At 40.5% G+C, this 14,205-nt stretch overlaps 1 protein-coding gene across 1 annotated transcript in view; it reads right to left on the bottom strand.

Annotated features, from left to right (window-relative positions):
- The window catches only part of ARHGEF33 (Rho guanine nucleotide exchange factor 33), a 487,983-nt gene that overhangs the window by 418,374 nt on the left and 55,404 nt on the right, over positions 1-14,205 (bottom strand). Inside the window, exon 6 of the mRNA XM_069236580.1 lies at positions 1,067-1,079. Within this exon, the coding sequence (XP_069092681.1) occupies positions 1,067-1,079 (13 nt within the window). The remainder of the gene's footprint in view (positions 1-1,066; positions 1,080-14,205) is intronic.

The raw sequence follows: 14,205 nt of genomic DNA on the forward strand, positions 1-14,205 counted from the left end.
TTTCATATTAATTTTAAGATGCAACGTATTCATTTGAATATATGTCATGTTAATTTCAATGCATACCATATTCATTTTGACAAATGTCCTGAGAATTTCATCTTCGGTCATACTCATTTGAAGGCTTGTCAAATTCAATTCAGTGGGGCTTACATTAATTTCAACACATGCCATATTCATGTTCAGTCATCTGCTATTCTTCTCTATATGTCTCACATTCATTGCCATCTGGGGAAATTCATTGTAACATGTTTAATGTTCATTTCAGTGTATGCTATATTATTTTCAATGTGCATTATTTTCATATGCCATATTCCTCTTGGCGTATGTGAGTCATTTCAAGGAATGTGCCATTCTTTTTGATGACTATTGTATTCGTTTCAGTGACTGCTTTATTGTTCACAGTGAGGGCCATATTAATTTCAGTATAACTGATTTATATTTCAGTAAATCTCTTCTATTCGGTGTGTGTGTTATTCATATTAATCACTAAGTAGCATTTTCACTCAGCCAGGTTTCATATTTGTTTTGGTTCAATTCATATTCAACCCCCCCCCAGGTTTCATAATTATTTTGACACTTAGTACATTCATTCTGGTGTGTGTCATATTCATTTTGCAGCACGCTATGCATTTCAGGAAGTGTCCTCTATGAGGAGCTGTAATTTTGACGTGAACCGCTTCCCATACACCATCAACCTTTTGCCTTCAGCCAGAGAAGGCGTGCTTTCATCGATTGGATTTAGAGACAAAATGCCTCCAATGTCAGGAAATACATGCAAAAATACGTACAACAAATAACACATTTTGTTTCTAGGAAGCACATGCCGGTCCCTTTAAAGACTCTGTTCCATGTATGTGATTCTGAAAGGGCACCTCACATTTCTTTTTTTTCCTTCTGCATGCAATGATTCTACACGCTGAGAGAATTTCTGTCTTCCCTTTGTGTAAGTGGTATTTGCTGCTGATCGGTGACATGATGTGCTTAGATTTCTGAGAGTTTTGCTAGAGACGCAATCACGTAATCAGTCATGGCCATCTTCCAAATTATCTTCTTTAGCTATAACCTTTGCTTCTGCGCTTGGCTTTCAACAACAGGCTTGACGCCCTTGTGTTCAGGACTGGGAAAGATGGCCTGTGAACACAAAAGGGAACCCCTGCTGCCTCATTTTATTCTCCGGCAGCAGTGAGACCCCTAGTATTCTTTCTGCCCAGGATGTTATCATAGGAAAGACGGGTTATGTTTCAAAAGAAATAGGTCCTAAAAAAGGGGTAGGTATACAGTGCCGGGTAAACGCACCTATTCTCACACTTTCCTTCATGCTTATGCACAGACAAAAGGCCGAACACACCATGTTTAGAGTAAGTTTCTGTGTACTGCACTCAAAACCTCTAATATTGCCCTAACTATAACTGATACCCACCTCCCCATGGACTTTGAAGAAGAGGGCCTACAAAGCTGATGTGAAGCACTATGGCCCATATTTATACTTTTTTAGTGCCGCATTTCTGTCATTTTTTGGCCCAAACTTACAAAATACAAACAAATGCGCAAATGCGGCGCTAAAAAGTATAAATATGGGCCTATGTATAGTGTGCAACACAACAGATAGAAAAACCTATGTGACAGTGATGGATAACGTGTTGTTGGCTACTCCCCATTTTTAATAGATGAATAGAGACAGACTGGTGTAATTAGTGGCTCCATGTTCACTCTTTTGTTCCCCTGGTACAAATGTTTGTGTCCAGGTAGCGTGTGAGGGTGCAGCACTTACCTTTCCAGCGGGGTCGACGTCGAACAACAAGACTCTTACTGGGGCTTTGGGGTGGGGGGTTGATGAGAGAAGGCCTCAATGCCACAGATGGCACTGGGTGATAAACAATAATCTTAGGCACTTCTTACTACTTCCAAGAACCATCTTTGACTCGGGTCTGGGCTGGTTGCCGAGTGCTGTGTAAAGGCAGGTTCGCAAGAGCAGCACAGGGCTGGAGGGGGAGACAAGGGAGGTTTGGGGCATCCTGAAAGCCCAGGGCAGGCACAGGATGGCTCTGGGGCCTTGCTCTTTGGGGTCAGTTTCCTTCTATGGCAACGGCACCATCATTTCTAATCACATTGTTGACATGTTTTCCCCTTTTGGGATCTCTCTCTGGTGCATTACTTCGTTCCTCTGTGAACCAAGCTACTTTCTTAAAAACTAGGGTGAGTTAAAAAGACACTGTGACCATTATTCACTAGAGGACTTCAGGTAACAATACTGCAGCATATCCCGTTCAAATCACAGGCACTGCTCCTGAATGGCAGGCGCGACTGATGCAAAAGGGTGAAATGGAAAGTGAATACTAACATGTACGAAACTTAGCTGTGTGGAAGCAGGAAGCTGTTTTAAAATCAACGCGTGCCGGTGCCATACTTGCAAAACAAAAGCTGCGGCTTGTTTCTCTTCCGGCATCGCAAGAAAAGGGGAGAGTGAGAAAGACAGCCTCCTCCCACCCCGTGCTGCCTCACACACACTTCGCCAGAGGCCCCAAGTAACTGTTACCTCATCTAAGCCAATCCAGACACTGCTCCTGCTGTTACTGCAGCGACTAGATTGGCTGGGGAAGGAACCTCAACGCTCATTACTGAGCCTGGGGCTGTGGCCATGAGTCACCCCTGGCTCCAGTTTCTGCAAACGAAGACTCTGGTGTGCATGTCTGGCTGGCCAGAGAAAGGCATCCGTTTAACCAGACATGTGCACTTGGGCCCCTCTGATGGTATCTATCAATAATATTGTTAAGCCCCACCCCTCCCTCTGGCTTCTTAAGGGACTTGCATCATGTCTCAATACTGCAACAAGCCTGCAGCAGAATAGAAAATACATAAAATGTTTAGAACTTTACTTATATTCAATTTGGGTGCCAGGGGGGCCAAAATATAAGTGGGGCAACGCCTCAACACCCTAAGGGAGGCACCGCCCCTGATGCAGGCACTGGTTGGTAGGAATTTTGTGGATCCCAGCATATTCCTGTAGTTTGTGTGAAAGAAATGCAAGAAAAAATAGACTTTTTATTCAACATTTCACCTTTGCAGGGTATTCTGGGTAAGAAAACTTTGGGGAATCCACACAAGCCACACCTCCGTGGACTCCACGGATGCTCATCTTGACATACAGTAAAGAGAACCATCAAATATTGAATATTTTGAATAAACATTGGCATCCGATTAAGAAAGATTCTGATATTGGATCATGATTCGGAGTATGACCAAGTGTGAACTATAGAAAGGTACCATCTTTGAAAGATCAACTAGTGGAAAGCCATTTTGAACTGCCGCCAACATCCAATTCGTTAGCAGACTATAATAAAGGCTTTACCTGTTGTAATAAATTTAAAGCATGCAGAAATGGATGTAATAAATAAAAAATCGTGGATTTCCAAGGAGGAGAAATCCCTATTTTGGACAGAATAACACGTGATACAACATTTGTACTGTATGTAAATGAGTGCCTCTGCGGGCTAAAATATGTGGGGAGCACCATCTGTCCATTGAAGAAGAGGATATTGGAACATATTAGGGCAGTACAGAATGGTGATTCAAATTATGCCATGACAAAACATCTTAAAAGTCACAATGGGGTCGATTGGCTACACATGAGATATTTTGGCATAGCTACTAGAAAAAAAAAAACATGAGAGCGGGGGAGACAGGGTCCAACAACTAAGACGATTAGAATCAAGATTTATTATTCGATTAAAAGCTAACACCCCATATGGGATCAACGGGGATGAAGAATTACATTGTCATTTATAAAGTGATACATGAGTATAGTGAAAACCCATGTTATGAAAACAAACTTTAAATATGGACCACCCAGTGACATGTGCAAGTTATTAATAATAGCAGGCTACTATACCCCAAAGTAAACGCAATTTCTTTAGAAAGCATGTGGATGTAGAGTCTGCTACAAAAATAGTAGGTCGAAATCATAGAATATATATACAAATATTTAGTAAAGTATGATTTCTACAGATGATTTCCTTGCATCCGTCTTTCTGACAATATTGAAATTGTAGTTATAATTGACATAAGTCGCTGATTGATGTTTTTTGTGATTATTGTAATGATTTTAATTTAGTCAAATTTTTGTGTTTTATTGGGGCATTGGGTTTTGTTTCATTCACTTCTTGTTGGAACTACGTATCTCACAATGCCACATAATGGCAGTGGGTGTGAAATTGTATAAAAGCAAAAGTGAATGAGGTACTCACTAACCGTGATCAAGACCTTGTTGGTCGAAACACGTTGGTTGTCTGGTTCATACAGCATTAAAGAAGAAGATTAATGATATCCTGGGAGTGCCGCGTTTGACTTGTTTGTCAATTGTTAGAAAAAAAATATATATATACATATACATATATACAAAAAGAAGAAATGTCCTGACAAGCGTGTTACGGCGCACTTATTTCTCCAGTGGTGCTGGTTAAAGGCAGGACGTCCGTATTTCAAAAAAGGAGAATTCTCTTTTTACTTTGACAAGAGAAGAACCGCACTCCGTCGTTGTGCAAATAATAATTAAACTTTTATTCCATTCGTGAGATCACAAGCAAACAAAACAGGAATCCCCTGACGCGTTTCGGTCACACCGGACCTTGTTCACAGGTGTTTCCTGTGTGCTGATTTAGCGCTTTAAATAAACTACCTAAACTCAACAGAAAAAATACTACTAAAATTACACCAAATTATCAACAATTACTCCTTAACATCACAAAATATATATACTTTAGCAAGAAAACACCAAAACTTTTTTACAAATATCCTTCAACCATCAATAATATTTTTACAGGAATCCGAGTTATTTTTCTCCTAAATTCCACATTTGCAATGTCTTCTGGTAGATGTAGTTTGTAACATCTCCTCAAATAAAATGATTTTTAAATTTATATTTTTAGATTTTGAAATTGAAAAAGATTGAAAGACTATATTAGAAAGGTTCTCGAGGTGTGTTAACATACTGCATGGGGCCTCATTGATTTTTGATTAATGTTCACATAGGAATCATATACATTTGTTGCCTAAAGTGGCACAATCCCGAAACATTTATTTTAACAATCGCCCTCACTAAATCATGCACCTCTGATGTAAGTATATTTTGATATTATCCCTTAAATAAACTTTTATTTTTGGCGCCAAAAATATCTATCTATCTAAATAATTAACAAAGAAAAACGAAAAAAGGAGGTGAGAAGAGAAAAGGGAGGGGGGGAGAATAAGGGAAAAGGGAAAGGTAAAGCACAAGCCTATAATTCTTCCCTCAGACATGAAATTTTTTCTTAACAGATATATAAACCCATCAAACCCCCCAAAAGAGAAATATATTAAAAAAGATTCGATTCAGTTAAATAAGTGGCAAACTTTTTGTTAACTAAGAAGACCCTTATAAGTGTACAAATAACTCTTCATCCTGGTTTAGACCTAGCGGAGTGAGAGACCGGATATCCAGTATATATCTGGATTCCAGCTGACGCAATTTCTTTTCTCTATCACCACCACGTTCTAATTTTGGTACCTGATCAATTGCATAAAATGTCATGAGTTCCCACTTGCTATCATGTTTTTGTTCCATATGTCTCGCTGTTGCATAGCTCCTATCTGTGTTAATAGTTGCTCGAATATGTTCTAAAATTTGCTTTTTAGTCTCACATATAGTACTACCAATGTATTTCAGCCCGCATACTGTGAATCGACTTTTACAATTCAAATGCTTGCGTATCACTCTCTCCATGCCAGTATTTGTAGAGTACTCTTTCTTATTCACACCAATTTTACATGCCTTACAGATACTGCATTTCCAAAAACAAGGTTTCTGTAACCAGTTTGTTTTTCTAATTTGGAAATGACTGTGTGTTAATCTGTCCCTTAGATTTGCTGTTCTTCTAAAAGTCATTTGTGGGTATTGTCCCATGATTTCTCCCACTGTTGGGTCCATTAGTAAAATTGCCCAGTGATTCTCCAAGATTTTTCGAACTTGTGTGGCACTCTGTGAGTATGTTGTTATAAACCTCAACTGTTGTTGTTTGGCATGTTTAGTAGCTTGGTTACCTCCATGAATTAGATGTTCTCTTGATGATTGTTTCAAATGTTTCTTCGCTAAGGCTAAACATTTGTTCGGGTATTGTCTTGCCAGGAATCTCTCTTCCAATAATTTTAAATGCTCCTCACACTCTTTCGGTTCTGAGCAGATTTTCTTAATTCGTAAGAATTCACCATAAGGGATATTCCACTTCGTTCGTGGTGGGTGAAAACTGTTAGCGTGTAGTATGGAATTCGTGGCTGTTGTCTTTGTATGTAATGAGGTTTGAATTGTCCCCTCTTTGACATAAATTTCTGTGTCTAGGAATGTCACACGTGTTGCACTGATGTCATAGGTAAAATTAAGTTTTACTGCATTGGAGTTCACAATCTTAAAATATTCATCAAATTCTGGCTCAGTGCCATCCCAGATAAGAAAAAGGTCATCAATGAACCTCAGCCAGATCACTACTTTTTGTTGATGAGTCTCATTCTCTTCTGCCCAAGCTATTCGCTGTTCAAACCAACCCATTGTCAAATTAGCAAAGTTCGGGGAAAAAGAGAAACCCATTGCAGTGCCCTTTATTTGCAGGTATATTTGTTGATTAAACAAAAAATAATTATTCGTTAAACAAATATTGATCATTTCCAGAAGCATCTCATTATGTTGATAAAAACGTATATTCCTTTGATCAAGAAAGAATTTGCATGCCTGGATCCCTATATGATGTTCAATATTTGTGTAGAGTGAGACCACATCCATTGTTACTAATTTGTAGGTATCCTGCCAGGGTATGCCTTCCAATTGCAACAATAAGTCTCCTGTGTCACGCAAGTAGGAGTTCAAATTTCTTGCTAAAGGTGCCTGAAAAAAATCAATATATTCCGACATGGGTTCTAATAAGGATGCTTTGGCTGATATTATTGGTCTACCCGGTGGATGTTGCAAGTTTTTATGAATTTTAGGGAGGAAATATATTGTTGGGGTTACAGGATGTTCCACTTGTAGATATTTAGCCTCTACTTGATCAATGAGACCTAGATCTTCCCACCTTGAAATACACAGATTTATCTCCTCCTTCAATTTTATTAGTGTGTTCCCAATAGCATGTGTATAACATGTTTTATCTAACAATTGCCGCATGGCTTCTTTTACATAATCCTGTTTGTTTTGTATTACAATATTTCCACCTTTATCAGCAGGTTTGATTTCCACCGTTGTTTCCATCTGAAGTCTATGCAGCGCCTGTTTCTCTGGTATCGTTAAATTCTCCTCTTTTTTATTCCAGTTCTTTTTATAAAGGTCATGAATGACCATCACGGAGTGCGGTTCTTCTCTTGTCAAAGTAAAAAGAGAATTCTCCTTTTTTGAAATACATATACATATATATATATATATATAGATAGATATATAGATATATATAGAGAGATCTATAAATTAATAATATACATATCTATATATATAGATATATCTATTTATATATATATATATATATAGATATATACATATATCTATATCTATCTATATATATATATATACAAAAATATATATATCTCAATCTATAGATCTATATATATAGATCTATATATATTTTTTAATAGCTGTATGGTTTCCCTGGGGGGGGGGACGATCATGATCCCCAGGGAAACCATACAGCTATTAAAAAAATATTGCCCCCACAGGGGGTTAGCCCTGTTCACGTGCACCCCCCTGTCAGTTTCATTTTTTTTTAACCCTTGGGGGGGGGCACAAATCGACCCCCCCCCCACCCTTTCAGGGGAAAGCTAAAAATTTTTTGTTTAATATGCTCCCAGTGGTGAACAGCCCATTGTCAGAGGGTAATCCCTGGTGTCTAGTGGGGTTTCCCGAGCTGTGGTGAGATCCACGGACAGGAAACCATTTCAGGAAGGCCTTGTTTGAAAGGGGAGAATCTCCCCTTTCAAACTAGGCCTTCCCGAGCTGTGGGGAGGCCCTTTCAGGCCTGTTTTTCCCACTGGAGCAGAAAGCAGCCCTACCTGCTGCTTCCTGCTCCGGTGGGGAAAACGAAGTGTGACGTCAGCTCATGGTGTCTCCTGTGGGGGTTTTAACTTTTAAAAAATCCTCTGGTGCGATGCACCGGAGGATTTTTCAAACCCCTTCCTAGAGTCGGCCACTGGTCGTGACCCTCACCAGGGAGGGTGTGCGGGCGTCGGCCAGTGGTGGACGCCCACACCTATCGGGTTAAGGCTGTTGGGTCTGGATTGTAGGTACATTCCAGAATGTTTTCGGAATAATACCATCAGTCATTCACTCATTGTTTTCAAGTGTTTTTGGAGATTTCTTAATTGTATTGGCATTAATTGGAGGTATTTTGCTATTGCTATTTTTGATTCGCAATGGCTGCCCCATCTCGAATAAACAGAGTAATGGAGCTTCCACCAGCCCAACTGTGTCCTGATCGCAAGATGCAGTTCTTTGGAGTATCACTGGTGGAAGAACTTGATAAGGACTGGTCATTGTCATTTCGACCAGTATTCTGCTGTGTGAAGCCTGTCTTCCGTTGCTTATGGTGCCCTTTTGAGAATTCACTACAAGTGTATCTTGTTCAGCAACAAGTACTTTCTAGGGAGATGAATCTGATGATGTTCCAATAAGGGTAATTCCCAGAGTTGTCCTATGAGATTGCAGATGCTCCATGATGCCTTCTATGAGTGATCATTCATGGGCCAGGTCACTGTAGCTCCTTGCACTCCGGAATCAGGCACAGTACTGAACGCTGCCCCCCCCACTTATGACCGAGGCTACAGATCATGTCTGTCCTTTGGGTTGTTGTGCTTGTCGACTTGTACCTTTTTATATTTTTATATTTTTTTATCATTTTTATAGTTTTATAGGTTTTTCATAGGTTTTATATTACATTTTTATGTAGCTTGTTCCTTTTATTGGGATACTAAAATCTGTACTCCTAATCTGGCACCAATATCTTAGCTTAGTTACCCAAGTTGTGCTTTATATTCTTTAGCAAGCTTGCTTTTGGAAATTGTTTTATATATTTTATCAGCATGGTGCACTTTTAATCAGCCATAGTATAACATGTAATCTGTGCCTTTGTCCAAGGCTGCCATGTACGGTACATGATATCCTATGTTGTATTACCAGTCCAGGAGCCAGTTTCTATCCTTGAGACACAGCATTATGCCAGGCCTGTTCGCTTCATCAACATAGTATGTGCGTAGTAGGAGGGATGCAGCATTTTCAATTGGAGCAAGCAGAAGCCTGCCCTAACGACCACCTCTCTAGGGGATGCCAGGTCCTCCACCTATTCATCATCTTCCAGCTCGCCCAGATCTTGGGCATATTGTTTCCTCAGGTATTGCGGTGCATCCACGGTGTGGTTGAGTAGTTTTTTGTAGTCAAGGAGGTTGCTTTTCATGTTAGGTGACGTGGGAGAGGTTGAGCATGACTATCTTGATATCACTGAACTTTGCACAATGCCAAGACCTGATATTATAGAGGAACGCTTTGCAGAGCCTGATTATGTTCTGTTGATGGATAACTCCTACTTGAGAGATGATGGGGGAGATTTGATAGCTGCTTATGATGTTCACACCTTAGAGGGAGTAGTGGAAGCCTCCTGGCTCTGTGATGTAACTTCTGCCCAAGTAGCCAAATTGCTCTTACTAGAAATTGCTGTGTCTCAGACCAACTGAACGTTGCCATTTTTACTTATGGTCAGTATGGCTTAGGTTTTGTTCACAACTTTGGACAGTTGTGGCCACAGAGAGGGTTTATGGCATCTTCTGGGTCACCCATATGCAATAGCAATTATGTAATGTGACTCTTGGAGGCACTGCAGATGCCTCAAGAAATTGCTGTAGTTAAGTGTGCAGCACACAAGAGTGGCAACAATTTTGTTACAGCTAGGAATCGGTAGGCTGACAAAGTTCCCAGTCCTGTGCTCATGGGCCCTGTACATTTAATGGGAAATATGCAAATGGGTCTGAAAAGGAGACCAATTTCAATTTGTTATTGACTGTTGCTGATACTTGGAAAGAAGTTAAGAGATTGCTGGAAGACGTCTTCCTGGAGTTGAGACAACAGGGCCAGGTCAGAGTTGGTTGCATGAAGAATGAGGATGAGATCTGGTTTTCAACCGATTTAATACCTGTGTTATTAGTTTGCTGTCCCCAATGGTTAGACATTTTCATGGTCCAGATGTATTGGTAGGGATGCTAGGCTGAGTTTATTCAGGTACAACTGGTTTAACTCCCAGCTTGGAGTAATGGCCGAAAATCTGTCAGTGCTGTGTAGTCTGCCAACAAACGAACATAGGGAGGAGAATTATAGTAATGGTGATTCATATAGGAAGATCAGGCAGGTCCTCCAGCTGAATGCAGTTGGATTTTATCAGAATACCTTTGTGCAATAGGTTGCAATATGTCCATGTTGTGATGCGTCTTTTCTCATTGGGTAGAAGCTTATCCCACTAGATGGAATGACAGTCTCACCATGGTCAAGCTATTGCTGCAAACATTAGTTCCTCATTCTTGATTTCTGTTGCCTCTTGAATAAGAACGTGGAACTCATTTCAACAATGAGGTCCTGAGAATTTTGTGTGTAGCCTTGCAGATTAAACAACGTCTACACTGTAGTTCTCGGTTGGACGCATCAGGCATTGGTGGGCTAGTGAATAGAACCCTGAAGACCTGCTTGGCTAAGGTGTGTGCTTCTACTTCTCTGAAGTGACCTAAAGCCTTGCCTTTGGGGTTGATGAGTCTTTGTCGTACCACTGATCGGCAAACAGGATAGTTTCTATACAAGATCCTCAGAGGGAGAGCCATGCGGATGCCTGCTGTGCTTGCTAACACGTTTGTGAAGATTTCAGGTGATATGGTTCTCAACTACTGCAAAGGACTGGTGGTGCAGTCTGTCTCCCACCATGTTGAAGCAGTAACTGCCCTACCGAATCAGAAGCAGTGCCACGACCTCGGTCAGTCCTGGTGAAGAAATATGTCAGAGTTGTGTTTTAAGCTCTGTTGGTGTGATTCCTTCCAAGTAATCCTGGTCACCAATGCAGCTTTCAAATCTGGTGGACGGCCTAACTGGGTACACATCTCCCATATCCCGGAAGTGAGATGTCCGGAAGAAGAAGTAAGTCCCTGAATAACTGAGTCAAACTCCTGAATGCTTGGAAGGTGCAGAGGGGGTCAAGAGAGCACCCAGTCACCTTGGAGCCAAATGGTGATCCATAATCAAGAGGTGACAGAGTTGAATTGAGGCAAATCCTGCACATGTAGTGAATGAGACAAGAGTAACCACAAAAAAGCAACCTAATGCACAAGTAAACCACAACTCTGATCTTAGAGAAGGACCGAGCAGAGTGACCATTGTTAGTCATGGAAGGGAAGGGTTAATAGGAAGTACTAAGAGACTGAGATCAAGCTTAACGCATTCCCCAACCTATCAAAGAGGAGACTGACTTGAGTGGACCGAAAAGGGCTGCCCCAATGAAAGATTGGACCTTTGTTTACATTGCTGATTTCACCCTCTGTAGTTGAACTCTAAAAAACTGTACTTATGAACTAAACCTTGATGAACTCTGAACTTTGTTCAATTCTGAAGATTCCCTGGAGCCAGGGTTCCTGTAGAAAAGATGATGGAGTAGGGCTAGGAATGATTCACAAGGATAACTTTACATAACTTACATGTTTGAAAACGACATAGCTTTGCAGATTCACACAAGTAGCATAACAAGCTGTAATCATTATTTTGCGTTCAGCTGTTCTCCTTTAAGGTCTGATTCTGGAGAAACAATGGTTATCCTTTCAAAGAACGAGCACAGGGTAATCGTAGCTGTAGTACTGATTAACATTTCCATGATCACCTTACTGTTAGCATTGAGTTCACCAATAGATGAAAGTCCTATAAAGGCAGCCCCCACTTCCATTGGCACTACTTCACACCTTATAGAACAGTATTCATTGGACTTCAGAGTTTTGCATGAGGATGCGTCAAGAGGAATAGATCCACCTGCTAAGGAAAGAAATCAAAGACACAGGTTGTTGGCAATAGAAAATAGATTTACTTAGAATACAGCTGGGAGGCAGTGAGTCCCGTAGGACTGAAGACTGAGTCAACTTGCAGGCAGCTCTTTATATACTCACAATTAAGCTGACATCATCTATATCATCTTACTAAAGCAATAACAAGTCACAGAACAAGTTAATGATATATTTCCATGTAGGCACCACATCACCTGCATCCTTGAACTGGTGTCCTCTCCTCGGCTCTCCTTATTGTAATCCTAACAGAGCTTTAATGAAACATTAACCGCTAACCTCTCCTGTCTGAGTATGTTTGTTCTGCTGTTCTCAGGTTTTCTTATCTGACTCTGTATACTTTTGACTAAAATTGCCTTTGACCACATAAGTCCCAAGTCACTGTCTCAGCTGACAACAGGGATGAAATATGTGCTGTTATCCTAAACTCTTCAAGGCTTGTTAAGCATGTTTTCCCATTTAACTGAAACTTGCTAAGCTGTTTTCTGCTTTCTGGTGAACTCTCACCTATTTTGTGTCCTTGTGAGATTTAGGTTTGTACTGCTCTGTAATCATGTATTGCTCAACAAAGCTCTCTGCTGATGTCTCTGGTAGTGAGATTTCCTCACATTTTATACTTTCCTTAATATACCACTTTACTTTCCATTAGCAGTGTTCCAGGACATATGGTTAATGCTTCATTGGTAAAATAGAAGCCACACCCCATTTTTAAGTCACTGGAATGCTTCAAAGGCATGACAAAATGTGTTACGACACAAAAAGGAAACCCCCTAGCACTGCCAAGATTTATGCAAGGGTGTGCTGTGAAACTCACAAGCATGCCTGCCATGTGTTATAATTGTCCCAAATAAATACTATTTAAATATTAGTTTTGACTTATTGACCAGAAATTAGGATCTTCAAATGTTACTAAAAGATGTATGACAATGAACGCATGAAGAACAAATTGGATATCCTATTCAGCATGAAACCTCTGGATACCATACTGCCCCAGTCATGCCCTCGGTTTACCATGTTTCAAGTATAATTTAAATATTCAACTGTATCAAGCAACATTTTGGAAAATTCTATCTCTACAAATAACCTTTGGAGATTTGAAACATCAGTCCCCCATGTGCCATCTTTGTCAGCTGAGTGCATGCTGTATATTTTGTGTCCTAATCTTCTTTATAATAATATTTGATGTAACCAAGCACCATTTTGACACTTATACTGCACCATGACCATGCAATACATTTACTATACTTAGCATTATTGAATCACCACCTTATAGGTTGCTTGCCAGACACAGGAACATTTTGGGTTGGCCCAGAATACAGCAATTGGGCGTTTGGAGCAACAGGCCTGTTGACTTGTGGCATTTTATCAAAGTACATCACTCCACATTGGAAATGGCTGAGTGGGAAGGAGAAAAATATTCTGTCTCCATCCACCCTGCATCACACTACACACTGGCTCCTCTGGAAACTGGGAGACAATGTGTGCCCTGTTACTGGAGAGGCTTTATATTTCTGCGTGGTCACGCTCACAGAAGGGTCACTGTAACAGCAGCAATGGTGTTCTATGCCATTGCCGCATCTAAGGTACACTACAGCACCACTCGGGTCATTCCCACAGCACTGCCAGCAGTTGTGGCAATCTTCTATAATTGAATTGCGCACTGTTCTCTGAGTTTGCATATCTTGTGTGTTCTAATGTAGCTACTGGTGAAGGGCAGTAATGTACCCACCACCTGTGTGTGCATGTAAGTTTACAGTTTGGATAATCCACTTGTTATGGACCCTTGGTACAACAGATTATTTTTGCCTCATTTGTATCTCCTAAGACCATGTGCTCCTCTTACCTGCAACACATTTTGTGGCATAGGTAGCACAGGATAAATGAACACCTTGGATTTTCATGGTAAAGTGGTGTACTATTTCAAGGCATAGGGCCTGATTAGAGTTTGGAGGAGGGGTTACTCCGTCTCAAACTTGACAAATATCCCTTCCGTTGTATTACAAGTTCCATAGGCTATAATGGAATTGTAATATGGTAGATGGGATAGCCATCACATTTGTGATGGAGTAACCCTCTCTGCCAAACTCTAAATCATCCCCTTTGTTCTTTCAAACCTCA

The sequence above is a fragment of the Pleurodeles waltl genome, chromosome 5, assembly GCF_031143425.1.
Source record: "Pleurodeles waltl isolate 20211129_DDA chromosome 5, aPleWal1.hap1.20221129, whole genome shotgun sequence".
Taxonomy (NCBI): domain Eukaryota; kingdom Metazoa; phylum Chordata; class Amphibia; order Caudata; family Salamandridae; genus Pleurodeles; species Pleurodeles waltl.